Raw genomic sequence first — 16,594 nt, forward strand, 5'->3', positions numbered from 1 at the left:
AATTCTCCATTGTAAACTTTGTATCCGTCCTCGAGAATGAAGATCTCGAGGAAGTCTATGAAAACAGCATAGAATAAAGAACTCCTGGAAGAAGCATTGTTTAAGTGGTTCATGCAGCAGCAAACATTGGGGAACCCTCTGGCCTGAACTGATTACTTGTGAAAAATCCGTGCTTTTTCCTGAGAAAATGAAGGTTTGGGTTCATATAAAGCGAGGATGAGTGAGTGGCTACAGAATTGTAAAGCCAGACCCTAAAGCTGCTGAAAACGTCACTGGAACTTTTAAAATTAAATTAACTTCTTATGACCCTGAGTTTGTATACAACACAAAAATCGGACCTACATTGGAAAGCCTTGTCGTAAATAATGTTGGCTTCCAATCAAGAATCAAGTGTTCCTGATCACTAAGTTAGCAAAGATGACTACTAACGTGTGACTAGCCTAATTGTGCTGACTCAATGGGAAATCACAGATCACACCTACTCATGATAGGAAAATCCAAAAAACTTCCTGTAGTCTACAAAAAAGGCTTGGATGACTGTTGCTTTATTTACGGAGTAGTTTGATGAAGTGTTCATATCTGAAGTTAAAAAACATCAGGAAAAAAAGGAAACAAGGTGCTGTTACTTGTTACTTCTTGATAATGCACCTACCCACCCCATTGAAAACCTGCTAGTCAGAGAAGATAGATGATTTCGAGCATGTGTTTGCCACTAAATGTAACGAGTTTGTTCCAGCCAATGAACCAGCCGGTTATTGAAATAATGAAACGTTACAGGAGGCAATTGATTATCAAACTGTTGATAAAAAATGAAGATGAAGAAGGCTATTAATTTTAAAGATTAATTTAAAAAATGCTAATACATGGAGGTGAAGGCGTGGAGTATGGTTAAGGCGACAAAACTGAAGAGGGCTTAGAACAAATTGAAAAGAATTTAACTAAAGAGGAGCTACTGAAAGAAAAGTAAGAAAAACAGCACCAAAAAAGAAGACAAAGAAGAGGAAAATGATAAAGTTATGGTTGAAGAAATCAGTAATATCATCTTAAACATTCCTGGATGTTCCAAGTGCAGTGCAGAGAATGCAAGCGAGTGAGGCATTTACACGCCTAGACAGGCACTAAAATGGATAGAGTGGCAACCAGAGTGTGACATGTGCAATTGCTTACGGTCAAATGGATGCGAGACTTGGCGGTGCGGATTCGATTTAAGGTAGCAAAACACCTGACTGCATGGTATGTTAAAAGCATAATGTAATTTACTGTGATTTAGTATTATTTGTCAATATTAGGTTATGTAATCATTGTCATTGATTTTGTTTTTTCATAATAAATACTGTAAATGTTCTTTATTATGTTTTGTTTAAATTTTTTTAACTAGCCTTTTTTTGATAAAAATCTAATTATCCGGATCAGGTCTAGTCCCTGCGCCAATGGCGCAGTGTAGTGGGTACGGCGGTTATCGCAAGATACTGCAATGCCGAGAGTGGCTGCTGCTTGGACAGGTGACCGCTGAGTGATCCTGTCCTTGCAAGCGGCCCGCCTGCCCGGCCATTGGTGGTGGTTCGGAAGTCACCTTTAAGCCGTTGGTCCCCAGGTTAAGTGTTAGAGAGGGCTTCTTAGCCCTAACTTTGCCTGGTAAAATAAGACATTCTTTACTTTACTTTTTTAGTCCCAATTAATTCGGATAATGGGAGTTCTACTGTATAAGAAAAGGACGCTATGTTTTTACAGGAATTTGTGCAGCCATTTGGAGAAAATTTCTTTTTCCAGTGGAATCTTGTGATTCTTACTCTACTAACTCTTGTGGAGAGGTGGATTGTTGAAGTGGAGATGGAAAAGTTCCAATATTCGTGTTTCCTCACACAGCCACTTTCTACCTGGAAGACCTGACTACGCACAAGTAGACCTATAATCTTTATTGTACTTTATAGCAGTGTTCTGGTGGACCTGTGCTTGGATGGTATGCAGGGAGCAGTGACAAGTGGAGATGGAAAAGTTCCAATATTCGTTTTTCCTCACACAGTCACTTTCTACCTGGAAGACCTGACTACGCACAAGTAGACCTATAATCTTTATTGTACTTTATAGCAGTGTTCTGGTGGACCTGTGCTTGGATGGTATGCAGGGAGCAGTGTCAAGTGGAGATGGAAAAGTTCCAATATTCGTTTTTCCTCACACAGTCACTTTCTACCTGGAAGACCCGACTACGCACAAGCAAACCCTAACATTGTATAATCCTTATGAGTTTGCTGTACGCTTCAAAGGTAAGTTGCGTTTGCTCTAGCTCTTAAATTAAATTAATATTGAATAACTATAATCATATTTTTTATCAACAATGGAGGGATTGAAAAGAATAATTGGGTTTCGTACATTTCCCATCGTTATATGTTCATCACAACGTATAACAATGGCAAATGTTTGAAATCCTATTACCCTTTATAGGTTGGGTAATGGAGAGGACATTTTAGCATGTTATTAATAAAATTGAACATTTTTTTAATACTATTAATGAGTATGTCATATACTTGAACATCACTTTAAAAAGTCTAATTTTTTGTTAATGTTAGGAAAATGGGTGGGACAGAAAAAATACTTTTTTGGACTAGAACACAAAATAGCACCTTTTAATCTCACATGAAAGTAAAAAATATGTGAACAACCCAAAATTAGATACGTATGATAAAACCGAACAAAATTAACCTAAAACAAAAATTTGAACATGTTTATTTGCTTGATACCCATTTTTATGCTGTTAAGACTCATTGGCATTGACAGCAGCTGCTTAGCATCACATTCATCTTGCTGTTCCAACCATTTAACACATTCACTGCGGATGACAAAATTACCGGTGACAGAAAATGCAGGAATTTTTTTGTTTTTTACTTATCCAAAACAGAGTCAGGATAGCTGAAAGGGTTGTCCAAGGTATCCTGGAAGCTTTGTTGGGCGGAACGGGTGAAGTCATGCCCGTGCCGAGTCTGCTCGTCATCTGCCCCGGGTTTCGGTCCCCATGTTGTATGTGCTCGCAGCGCACTAGGTTTCGGCACAAAAACTTGCGAATTACACGTATATAGTACATGAATGACACGTAGATAGTACATCAATTACACGTATTGGGGTGGGGGACGCCGCCTTCACCATCCCTAGAACTGTTTGAACTTGACTCATTGTCTTCATCAGATGAAAAATATCGTCAATAACATTATCGTCTTCCTCCATTATGAGTACGTACACTTACACAGTCAACAGACACTATATTCCACTCACACAATATCGCAAAGCATACACAACAAACAAAAATGGCGAACCGGCAACGAATCGCACCAAAACACCGAACAGGCACACCTCACTATGAGTGTTACAGCCTTCCCGGGCAACTGCTCAGCTCACACTGAGACAATATAAAAACAGCTGCCGTATGCCGAGCTCGCTCGTCCACCGCCCGGCGCACCATTTTCGCATGACGAGCATGCTCGTCACCCGCAATGAATGTGTTAATACCAGTCTCAGAGCACTGGAAGGCTTCTTCATTGGTTGGACCTTTTTCAACAGAGACGTCATAATCTTGATCATCGTCTTAATCAGTGTCATCTTTAGGCTCTTGTACTTGCGCTATTACGTCGTCATCTGTCAACAGTTCATAGCCAGGATCACCCTTATCACACTCTAGCCACTCATGAATGTGTTCAACTAATCCGTGAGCGGCGCTGAGTGTTCAATGGCATGCCAATGTAGATTATATAGATCCTATAAATCACACTGCCGATATATCACACAATGTTTATTGATGCAGTATATTTATCAAAGAATATGCACTTTTCAATGATTTTCAACAATATAACCGATACCAACAATGCAAAGGAACAAGTGGTAGGCATGCCCAAGAGCACACAGCGCTATCTACTATCCGGTGACAATAGGACCTTAATAATCATAATATATGGCCCGAGTCGAATGGGTCTAACGAATTGTAAAATTTCTGTGGAATTTGGCTTTCGGTTAACCGACTTTCGGATAATTGACGCTGTACTGTAGTAACAGATATCAGTACATGAACTTGATCAGGCCAGCTATAAAAACTACTGATTGTTCACATTTGACAACAGGACAATTATTGGTGATGCTCTGATTGGACAGTACGGCCACATGTCACTGGTCTCCTGCACGATTGCGAGAGAGTACACTGCTCATTTCGTCGGTGATCTGCTGTTACGAACGTACTCAAAATATGTATTAGTATAAACCCTTAAACCTTTTAATAAGTTATCAAATGCTCATAGATATACATGTTAAAAAAATGTTAAACACAGTTGAAGAAATGTTAATATATAGTGTGTCCAGTACTTTATACTTTATTTGGTTTGTATGTTAATAATTTATTAATGTTTATTTTAATTTATTAAATGATTTGTTCGACAAAATGTTGACATTTACATTGAGCATAATATATGTATGTAATTTTTATATTGTATTATTTACTTCATTTACTCTGTAGTCTAATTTAATAGATAGGCTTATTTGACTTAGTAAATTGAATGTTCATTGGACAACAAGTAACTGATTCTTGATTGAAATTAGCTGAAATCAAGTCTGCACACTTCCCCTGTACGGGTCAGCAGTCTACTTCTATTATTGGTCTTTGGTACTACTAAATAGTCGTAGCCTTTTCAGAGCTTATAATAACACTGTATGACACTTACAATGCACTGTTAACACTAAGACAACTTGGGGGTACCACCAATTCTGCACACTTCCCCTGTACGGGTCAGCAGTCTACTTCTATTATTGGTCTTTGGTACTACTAAATAGTCGTAGCCTTTTCAGAGCTTATAATAACACTGTATGACACTTACAATGCACTGTTAACACTAAGACAACTTGGATACCACCAATTCTGCACACTTCCCCTGTACGGGTCAGCAGTCTACTTCTATTATTGGTCTTTGGTACTACTAAATAGTCGTAGCCTTTTCAGAGCTTATAATAACACTGTATGACACTTACAATGCACTGTTAACACTAAGACAACTTGGGTACCACCAATTCTGCACACTTCCCCTGTACGGGTCAGCAGTCTACTTCTATTATTGGTCTTTGGTACTACTAAATAGTCGTAGCCTTTTCAGAGCTTATAATAACACTGTATGACACTTACAATGCACTGTTAACACTAAGACAACTTGGGTACCACCAATTCTGCACACTTCCCCTGTACGGGTCAGCAGTCTACTTCTATTATTGGTCTTTGGTACTACTAAATAGTCGTAGCCTTTTCAGAGCTTATAATAACACTGTATTACACTTACAATGCACTGTTACCACTAAGACAACCTGGCTACCACCAAGTCTACACACTTCTCCATTTTATATTCATGATTCATATAATTAACTTATAACTTATGAAGAACTAAATCTAAACAAGATTTTCTACAAACAAAACATGTGGATGGCTGAAAAATAATACTAACATAATAAACTATGGCAGGACATAATATAACAAGAATATATATAAATGTTTTAAGACAGTAACAACACTAACAGAAAAAAAGTAACAATAAATAAACTATAACAATAGAAATAACATAAAAACTATAGTATAATATAACAAGAATATATGTATCAATGTTTCAAAACAGCAACTATAACAGTAAAGCAGTAACTATAACAAGCAATAATAACATGATAAACTATGGTATAAAATAACAAAGAATATAGATATTACATATAGATAAAAAATTAGCAGCAAAGATAACAAAAACTGATGGTATAATACGTGAGAAATAGAGTAGAAGCATTTAAGTTGGTAGCACTGCACGTTTCTGAACGATGTTATGAACGTGAGCCTCAGGGCTAAAATTCTGTGTCAGAATAATTCCAAGATCTCTCACCTCACTCACTCTGGCGATGGTTACTCCTTGTAACAAATAATTGTATATTATAGGCGAAGTACAACGGTAAAATGATATGGATTGACATTTCTGGGCATTTAGTGACATTTTGTTTGTTAAGCACTATTCTTATACACTATGAAGACTATTTTGAAGTGATTCATAGTGCGAAACATGAGTAATTTGTGAGAATAACTTGACATCATCCGCAAACATTAGGTAGTCACTGTTGATATTCAGAGGAAGATCGTTTATGAAGAGTGCGAAAAGATACGGTCCAATGATAGAGCCATGGAGAACACCAGAAAGTGAGAAGAACTCAGAGGATAGTGAACCAGCAAACCTCACAACAAGCCTGCGCTCGGAGAGGTTACTCGACAGCCAACGAATTGAAGTGTTATCAAAGCCAAGTGCAGAGGTCTTTTTGAGTAACAAGGCATGGCCAACAGTGTCCTTGGCCTTGGAAAAGTCTAAATATATTGTATCTACTGTTAGCAAAAGCCCTTTGCACCTGAGTCTGAAGTAACATTAAGTTTGATAAAGTCGACCTTCTTGGTGAGATACCGTGTTGCTGAGGACAGGTTAACTGAGCAATCTTAAATCTTACTCGATCAAGAAATAGATCTTCAAAAACTTTGGACAGAGTTAAGAGGATAGAAATGGGCCTGTAGAGGTGATTTATGAATGGGGACCACATAGGCTGCTTTGAACGCCTCAGGAAAAATTCCCATTGCAAGAGAAGTATGAAATATGTGGCAAACTGGACTAGCAAAAATGCTTCTGCGTACTTAAGTACACCTGGTGGAATCTCATCAGGGCCCCAGCCCTTTTTGTCGTCAAGGTTTCTAAGCTTCTCCAATACTTCTTCAGGGGTGAACTCATAAGCAACTCCATCGCCGAGATGGTCATATCTGCTTGGAACAAAGACCTCCATGGAAGAAAAACAAAAACCGAGGAGAAGAAGTCCTTGAATGCTTCACACATTGCAAGAGGCTCCTCAGCAACGACTCCATTGTGAACAATCTGAGAGGGCACAGAAGAAGAGTTGATTGTGGAATTGACATGACTCCAAAAAAACGGAAGTTGTTGGGAATTCCAGCCTCAACCCTTTGTATATGCTGGCGATAATCCTAAGCAGCTAAGACCTTACACCTTATTAAGTTTCTTAAGATAGGTGAAAACCATTTAGGAAACAGAGAGTAGCCTATTCTTCTTACTGGCGAGTTAGCCTTCACTATGTTGGAAATTGTAGAGGTAAAGGAATTTATTGCCATGTTAAATATAGGATAAATTGCCCTATAAATTTGGTTTTAATATCTTTTAATTATTTTAGTGTTTGTTATTAATGTATAAATTTATATTCTTATTTATTCTATAATTCAATGTTTCGTAAATATTTGTTAGTTATTTCAAATTATTATTAAACACCTTTACTAGCATAACATTCTTAATATAAACCGGTTTTGTTATTCGTTGATTTGTAAATGTTTGTGATATTTTATTTCTATTCAATATTATTACTAGTACTAGTACAAAGATATTAAGATATTTGGTTATATAGAGAGAATTATTCTTGATTTAGTTGTTGCGTTCTGTTCCAGTCATGTGCACAAGCCCGAAGAAATACAGTGTTGTGGATCCAGAGGGCTCAATCAAAGCCAAATGTTTCATTGATATTGTGATAAGACACTCTTCTGTCAGCTTAGCCAACTGTCAAGTTCCGGACAAGTTTCGCATACAGATGTTTGACTTCCTCTCTAAACAGGTAGACGGTTTACAACAGCACTCAGCTTTTCTTATATAAGTCAGAAGTATGTTCAGATTTTTTCTTGAAATAGAATTGAGGAAGGAGCCTGGTTTCACTTGTTACTAGAAATTATAGGGACTGTTTTAAATCTTTATTCTGTTAATTGTGATGCATCAAAACATTATGATGTTTGGGTAAATTAAATTAATAAAAGAATGATGCAGTTTTCATATTAATAGGAGTAAAACAGTAGTCTTAAAGTAATTTTTCAAATACAAATTCAAACAATTGTAACATTTGTTTCTGATTATTGTAAAATAATTATATTATTTGTTTTTGCAAAATTGAATTTTAGACTAATATATGTATGTTTATATTTTTGGACTTTGGTATTTATAAATATTAGAAATAACTTTTCTTTTTTTTCTATTTGAAGGGGAGGTAAGAAAATGCATTTAAACACACAGGAGGCCAGTCTATAGTGTGGGACTCTCATAAAAGACGTGAATACCCACTAAAAACCTTATTTATACTTCAGGGTTGTAACCTGGAAACTGTTTGTAACATTACTTCAGATCAGGTCTAATTTTAACCGAAGCCCACAGGGCTCGTGCCGATCTGGCCTTTGAAGTGTTAAGGTCTAGACTGTGTGCCGATCTAGTGTGTTCCGCTTTGTCGGAACGCGCCCGGACAATAAATGCAGTCCAGTGACCTGGTTTTCCATACAAAACATGTAAGCTTGGAATACCCATGTCCATTGAGGAATTGGGTGAGTTAGTAGTCCACCTCACCGTGCCGTCGTCCCACCCAAAGTTGGACGTGCAGGGTGAGCCTTGCAGTTCATCATCCCCGGGATTCCTATTTCCACACACATAAAACCCCTTTAATTTCAATTTTACACAAATATAATTAAAAATATTCATATAAAAATAAATTATATAATTACATTAATTGTTTATGTTATATTTTTCGTTTTATAGTTTTGTTAATTTTTCTTTTGCTTTATTTATTTATTAACTCGTTCTTTGCCCTTGCTTAATTAGCTATTAATATAAATAAATATTATTGAGTTTATTTGTCACATGTGGGAAACAGGGTTTCATGAATTATACTGAATTATACATAGGCATATAAAAAAATATATCCAACATAGAAAAGGTTTTGGGACGTGTTAGGTTTGAATTTATACAAAAAAATAGGTTTGAATTTTGAAAGATTTGGAATCATAAATTGGGTAGATCTTACTTGAGTTCAAATCCAGTTTTACTTTGTGTTCCATTGACACTTATTGATCTTCCAATCATCCTTGTCGGTTTAGTGTGGATTTAATACTGGCAATGTTAATCCTTTAAGATCTGAGAGTTCTGGTTGCCATCCAATATTCGAGTGGTCATCATCTAGAAAATTTCTATTCTGTTCTTTTACAAAAATCAAGATTTACCAATTTAACACAAATAATAAAATGTATGACTGTATTTAATAACTCAAATGTTGATTAACTTTGTGTTTTTAATACATTTTTTGACTAAAAAGGTTCTTCTGTCTCATATTGTCATGATTCAAAAGAATAAATTCCAATATTGTAAAGTCACCATCTGATCTAAATTCACTTTATATCTCAAGGTGTTGTAAACTTACTTTGCATAACAATCTTCTTGTTTTTGATATTAGGATTTAATGTATTCTGTGGTATTTGGTCTAAAGAAATTACTTTATTTACATGACAACGTCTTATAATTCGAAGGAGCCGGCTGCACGCACCAAAAAACATGATGTCATGTGGCGTTACCTCACTCTGAGGCATTCCATTTAAGGCTTGAAGTGCAAGCAGGAGCGTGGAACATCTGTCTCTCTCCTACTTGAGTGAGCGATGCGTCCGCGTGGACACAGCTGCTATACAATAATACATTTACATGTTTTCGTCAAGTATGAAGTGCAGTGAAAAGTGAATGTGGAAAAATCAATGACTTTACTATTCAAGCGAAATAATTATCGAGCGTAGCTATGATTTCAAAAAATTAAAACATAAATGTTAAATCTTCCACATATCATAACAACGTGTCTGATATGACAGGATGGACCAGCCAGCCGTCAAAGGGAACAATTTTTTTTCTTCTGATGTTTCAATTTTACGATAGTTTATATATTTCTATCTTATATGTATGATAATTTGTTTTATGTTAATGTTAACGCTAAAATAGGTTGCTAGTATATCTTATTTTAAAATTTATTGACTTATATCTGTTTATTGTAAGTTATCAAAATTGTATGGGTGTATGTTCTTCTTCTATGGATTTGTGTGTGTATGTGTGTATGTGGTATAAACTACTTTAGTTTTTTATTAATCTTTTAGAAACAAACATAAAATAATATGCAGTATTAACTTTTCAAAACAAAACTGTAATAGTTTGTGGTATTGTTACAGCCACTGGGTCGCAGGGACGTGACGGCCACTCTCGTATCTGGGGAGCCTGAGCGCTCAACTCCGGACCAAGAGTTTGAGACCCTGCCTCCCTCTCCATCCTCCAACCGCCCTCTGCAGCAGTACAGTCTCAGTAATAGGCCTGGTGAGTTGTATCATCATACTTGTCTTCCTCAACCACTGGGTCGCCGGGATGTGACGGCCACTCTTGTACCTGGGGAGCCTGAGTGCTCAACTCCTGACCAAGAGTTTGGAACCCTGCCTCCCTCTCCATCCTCCAAGCACCCTCTGCAGCAGTACAGTCTCAGTAATAGGCCTGGTGAGTTGTATCATCATACTTGTCTTCCTCAGCCACTGGGTTGCTGGAACGTGATGACCACTCTCGTACCTGGAGAGCCTGAGCGCTCAACTCCTGACCAAGAGTTTGACATCATGCCTCTCCATCCTCCAACCGCCCTCTGCAGCAGAACAGTCTCGGTGATTGACCTGGTAGGTTGTATCATCATACTTGTCTTCCTCAGCCACTGGGTCCCTGGAACCTGATGACCACTCTCGTACCTGGTGAGCTTGGGCGCTCAACTCCTGACCAAGAGTTTTAGACCCTACCTCTCCATCCTCCAACCCCCCTCTGCAGCAGAACAGTCTCGGTGATTGACCTGGTAAGTTGTATCATCATACTTGTCTTCCTAACCAACGGGGTCCCTGGAACCTGATAACCACTCTCGTAGCTGGGGAGCCTGAGCGCTCAACTCCTGACCAAGAGTTTGAGAACCTGCCTCTCCATCCTCCAACCGCCCTCTGCAGCAGAACAGTCTCAGTGATTAACCTGGTGAGTTGTATCATCATACTTGTCTTCCTCAGCCACTGGGTCGCTGAAACCTGATGACCACTCTTGTACCTGGGGAGCCTGAGTGCTCAACTCCTCACCAAGAGTTTGATACCATGCCTCTCCATCCTCCAACCGCCCTCTGCAGCAGAACAGTCTCGGTGATTGACCTGGTAAGTTGTATCATCATACTTGTCTTCCTCAGCCACTGGGTCCCTGGAACCTGATGACCACTCTCGTATCTGGTGAGCTTGGGCGCTCAACTCCTGACCAAGAGTTTTAGACCCTGCCTCTCCATCCTCCAATCGCCCTCTGCAGCAGAACAGTCTCGGTGATAGACCTGGTGAGTTGTATCATCATACTTGTCTTCCTCAGCCACTGGGTCCCTGGAACGTTCTCGTACCTGGTGAGCCTCTTTATCTTATAATATGAATTACAATTTTTTTTTGTGTATAGTACTATTAGTGGAGGTATAAACTATTTTTATGGCTTTGGCTGCCATGTGTATCGCTATCTTGTTTATGCCGTCTAAAGTGAAAAAAATGTTCTCTCATAACGGGTTGCTGTCAATCTCAAACTGTTTGTGTCTGTTCTAGCGGCATCATCTGGACCCAATCAACTGTTATTGCTGTTCGTGGCTGCTGTGTGTATCGCTGTTCTGTTCATGCCATCTGAGGGTGAAGAGAGCGTTCTCTCATGGAGGGTTACTGTCAATCTCAAACTGTTTGTGTCTGTTCTAGTGGCATCATCTGGACCCAATCAACTGTTATTGCTGGTGTCATGGGGAAGGTCTGCGGATCAACCCATCAAAAACTAATATGATTACCTTTACCAGGAAAAGGAAATTCCAGCTAGCTAAACCGGTCCTGGAGGGAATCAGCATTAACCAAACAAAAGAAGTGAAATATCTGGGTTTAATCCTGGATGAGAAGCTCACTTGGAACTCCCATATTAGAAACAAGACATCCAAAGCAATAATGGCCCTTGGGGCCTGTAAGAGACTCTTTGGATTTAAATGGGGACTTAAACCCAAAATGATATCTTGGATTTACGAAACCATAGTAAAACCAATGGTCACATATGCTGCTTTAGTGTGGTGGCCGAAGGTCGAACAAACAACAGCTGCAAAAAGGCTACAGAGTCTTCAGAGGTTAGCTTGTTTAAGCATCATGGGAGCAATGAGCTCCTGCCCAACACTAGCAATGGAAGCGGTTCTGGGTTATACTCCTCTTGGCCAGGAAGGTGATGAGAACAGCTGCGATGAGCGCAATGAAGCTTCTAGGAACAAAGGTAATAATTGCTACCTCCCTAGAAGGCCACATGAAGATATTGGAAAATTTCCCTGAGGCTGAAATGCTAACCAAAGTATCTGATACTATGGTTAAGAAATACTCCTTTGAAAAACCATACACGGTCTCTATCGGAAGTAGGGAGGAATGGATTAAAAGGGAGGCCTACCCTAAAAAAGGAGTCCTGAAGTTTTACACCGATGGTTCACTCCTAGACTCAAGGGCAGGATATGGAATACATGGACCTGGAGTTGACATGGCTGTGCCCCTAGGAAGACATGCCTCAGTTTTTCAGGCGGAGGTCATGGCAATAGATTCATGTTCTAGAAGACTCACACAGTTGGGGACAAAATGATTATCATACCTTATACTCTCTGATAGTCAGGCTGCACTGAAGGCACTGGATACCTGTTCGATTGATTCGAAAGCGGTCTGGGAATGCAGGAATGCCCTAGCAGAGCTAGCAACAAATAACAGAGTAACACTCGGATGGGTGCCGGGTCATGAAGGAATTCATGGGAACGAAAAAGCGGACATCCTCGCCAAAAAGGGAGCAGAATCCACTTTGGTGGGGCCTGAGCCAGGTTGTGGAATATCCTTCTCCAGCATTAAAGCTCTGGTTAAAGATTGGGAAAAGAGGACAAGATACAAGAATTGGAGCAGAGCCTCGGGTTTAAGAATATCCAAAATGTTTATCTCTCCTTATGCAAAAGGGTGGACAGCTCTCCTAGACCAGAATAAGGAGGATATAAGACTGATATTAGGAATGTTGACAGGACATGGCCCTCTGAGGAAGCACCTTTTGAAGGTAGGCCTTAGTCGGAGCAGCGAATGCAGACTCTGTGGAGAGGAGGAAGAGTCAGCAGAGCACATTTGGTTGGATTGTCCTGCCATCGTAGAGACTAGGAAAAGATACTTGGGAGCATATCTCCTCAGCCCCAAGGACATCAGAGAACAGGAGCCCTTAAATCTGATTGGTTTTTGCAAAAGCCTCGGTTTTTGAGGGCACAAATAAAAGTAAGGGAGGCGCAAAGGTCCTTTTAGGACTAAGTGCGGGGTCAAAGTGTCCTCTTCCCTCAGAAGGAAAAAAAAAAAAAAAAAAAAACTTATTGCTGTTCGTGGCTGCTGTGTGTATCGCTGTTCTGTTCATGCCATCTGAGGGTGAAGAGAGCGTTCTCTCATGGAGGGTTACTGTCAATCTCAAACTGTTTGTGTCTGTTCTAGCGGCATCATCTGGACCCAATCAACTGTTATTGCTGTTCGTGGCTGCTGTGTGTATCGCTGTTCTGTTCATGCCATCTGAGGGTGAAGAGAGCGTTCTCTCATGGAGGGTTACTGTCAATCTCAAACTGGTTGTGTCGTATGTGCTGGGTAAGCTTTCTGTAGTGGTAGATTATGTATATAAACTATAAACATATAGTAGTTGTTTTATTTAAAAAAATTGGTGTTATTGATGTTACCAGCATTGTTTATGGCAATCAACAAATTATTTGTAAAGTTGCATATCGTTCCCGAAAAATGGTTTATTTATTTAATTTTGTCATGTCTCTTTTGTTCATGTTTCTGAACATATTCATTCTTGGTAGTGAGTGAAAAATGTCCAGTAATAAGATTGATGTTGGCAGTTTGAAAATAGCACGTTTTTAATTGGAGAGCTCATAAAATTTTTCCTTGTGCTGATTACATTTTGCTCTAGTTCTCTAGAGCTGTACTACTATTGAGTTTAGCTCCAGTTCACCTTCCTCTTACGTGCATCATCTGAGATCTGTTGCTGTTGCAGACTTGACACCTGAACACATCTGAGTCGTTTGTGTCTGAATGGATCCAAAAATAGACTGCAACGAAAAACAAAAAAAGCTCAAAACTAAAACGCGTGCTTTGCTTCAACATCAGAGACACCCAGACTAAGAATAAGCAGTCCAGTGTTGCACGTCAGAGGAAGGTGAACTGGAGCAAAATTCAACAATCATATTGAATCAGCCCTTTCCACCATTGCTGCTTTATGTGTAGAGCCATACTATTATACATATTTTTTCAGATAGTTAAGGAGAACAATAAAAAATAAATTAAGTAACTGCCTTAATTAAAATTTGTTTGCCAACAATTTGCTTGCTTCCTGATCTGTTGTTGTTGATTTGTTATAGGACTAGTGTCAATGGTGATTCTGATGCCCAACTGAACAATACTTGTCATGTACGTCTGTGTATATAACTGCCAACAATTACTTGCTTCCTAAATCCTGTTGTTGATTTGTTATAAGACTGGTGTCAATGGCGATTCTGAGGCCCAACTGAACAATACTTGTCATGTACGTCTGTGTATATAACTGCCAACAATTACTTGCTTCCTAATTCCTGTTGTTGATTTGTTATAGGACTAGTGTCAATGGTGATTCTGATGCCCAACTGAACAATACTTGTCATGTACGTCTGTGTATATAACTGCCAACAATTACTTGCTTCCTAATTCCTGTTGTTGATTTGTTATAGGACTGGTGTCAATGGCGATTCTGAGGCCCAACTGAACAATACTTGTCATGTACGTCTGTGTATATAACTGCCAACAATTACTTGCTTCCTAATTCCTGTTGTTGATTTTGTTATAGGACTAGTGTCAATGGTGATTCTGATGCCCAACTGAACAATACTTGTCATGTACGTCTGTGTATATAACTGCCAACAATTACTTGCTTCCTAAATCCTGTTGTTGATTTGTTATAAGACTGGTGTCAATGGCGATTCTGAGGCCCAACTGAACAATACTTGTCATGTACGTCTGTGTATATAACTGCCAACAATTACTTGCTTCCTGATTCCTGTTGTTGATTTGTTATAGGACTAGTGTCAATGGCAATTCTGAGGCCCAACTGAACAATACTTGTCATGTACGTCTGTGTATATAACTGCCAACAATTACTTGCTTCCTGATTCCTGTTGTTGATTTGTTATAGGACTAGTGTCAATGGTGATTCTGAGGCCCAACTGAACAATACTTGTCATGTACGTCTGTGTATATAACTGCCAACAATTACTTGCTTCCTGATTCCTGTTGTTGATTTTTGTTCTAGGGACTAGTGTCAATGGTGATTCTGAGGCCCAACTGAACAATACTTGTCATGTACGTCTGTGTATGTAACTGCCAACAATTACTTGCTTCCTGATTCCTGTTGTTTATTTGTTCTAGGACTAGTGTCAATGGTGATTCTGAGGCCCAACTGAACAATACTTGTCATGTACGTCTGTGTATATAACTGCAAACAATTACTTGCTTCCTGATTCCTGTTGTTGATTTGTTATAGGACTAGTGTCAATGGTGATTCTGTAGCCTCAACTGAACAATACTTATCATGTACGTCTGTGTATATAACTGCCAACAATTACTTGCTTCCTGATTCCTGTTGTTGATTTGTTATAGGACTAGTGTCAATGGTGATTCTGAGGCCCAACTGAACAATACTTGGCATGTACGTCTGTGTATATAACTGCCAAACCATTTTTCTTGCTTCCTGATTCATGTTGTTGATTTGTTCTAGGACTAGTGACAATGGTGATTCTGATGCCCAAACTGAACAATACTTATCATGTACGTCAGTGTATATAACTGCCAACAATTACTTGCTTCCTGATTCCTGTTGTTGATTTGTTATAGGACTAGTGTCAATGGCAATTCTGAGGCCCAAACTGAACAATACTTGTCATGTACGTCTGTGTATATAACTGCCAACAATTTACTTGCTTCCTGATTCCTGTTGTTGATTTGTTCTAGGACTAGTGTAAATGGTGATTCTGAGGCCCAACTGAACAATACTTGGCATGTACGTCTGTGTATATAACTGCCAACATTTTCTTGCTTCCTGATTCATGTTGTTGATTTGTTCTAGGACTAGTGACAATGGTGATTCTGATGCCCAACTGAACAATACTTATCATGTACGTCTGTGTATATAACTGCCAACAATTACTTGCTTCCTGATTACTGTTGTTGATTTGTTATAGGACTAGTGTCAATGGCAATTCTGAGGCCCAACTGAACAATACTTGTCATGTACGTCTGTGTATATAACTGCCAACAATTACTTGCTTCCTGATTCCTGTTGTTGATTTGTTCTAGGACTAGTGTAAATGGTGATTCTGAGGCCCAACTGAACAATACTTGTCATGTACGTCTGTGTATGTAACTGCCAACAATTACTTGCTTCCTGATTCCTGTTGTTGATTTGTTATAGGACTAGTGTCAATGGTGATTCTGATGCCCCAACTGAACAATACTTATCATGTACGTCTGTGTATATAACTGCCAACAATTACTTGCTTCCTGATTGCTGTTGTTGATTTGTTATAGGACTAGTGTCAATGGCAATTCTGAGGCCCCAACTGAACAATACTTGTCATGTACGTCTGTGTATATAACTGCCAACAATTA

General features: G+C 38.9%; 1 protein-coding gene across 3 annotated transcripts in view; it reads left to right on the plus strand.

The window, feature by feature from the left end:
- LOC124363249 (motile sperm domain-containing protein 1-like) overlaps positions 1–16,594 on the plus strand; it is a 30,784-nt gene that overhangs the window by 4,528 nt on the left and 9,662 nt on the right. For all 3 annotated transcript variants that reach the window (XM_046818430.1, XM_046818429.1, XM_046818428.1), the window contains exons 2-6: positions 2,089–2,264; positions 7,490–7,653; positions 10,061–10,202; positions 11,480–11,658; positions 13,288–13,543. In XM_046818430.1, the coding sequence (XP_046674386.1) occupies positions 2,120–2,264; positions 7,490–7,653; positions 10,061–10,202; positions 11,480–11,658; positions 13,288–13,543 (886 nt within the window). In that variant the 5' untranslated portion in view covers positions 2,089–2,119. The remainder of the gene's footprint in view (positions 1–2,088; positions 2,265–7,489; positions 7,654–10,060; positions 10,203–11,479; positions 11,659–13,287; positions 13,544–16,594) is intronic.

The sequence above is a fragment of the Homalodisca vitripennis genome, chromosome 5 (genome assembly GCF_021130785.1).
Source record: "Homalodisca vitripennis isolate AUS2020 chromosome 5, UT_GWSS_2.1, whole genome shotgun sequence".
Lineage (NCBI taxonomy): Eukaryota > Metazoa > Arthropoda > Insecta > Hemiptera > Cicadellidae > Homalodisca > Homalodisca vitripennis.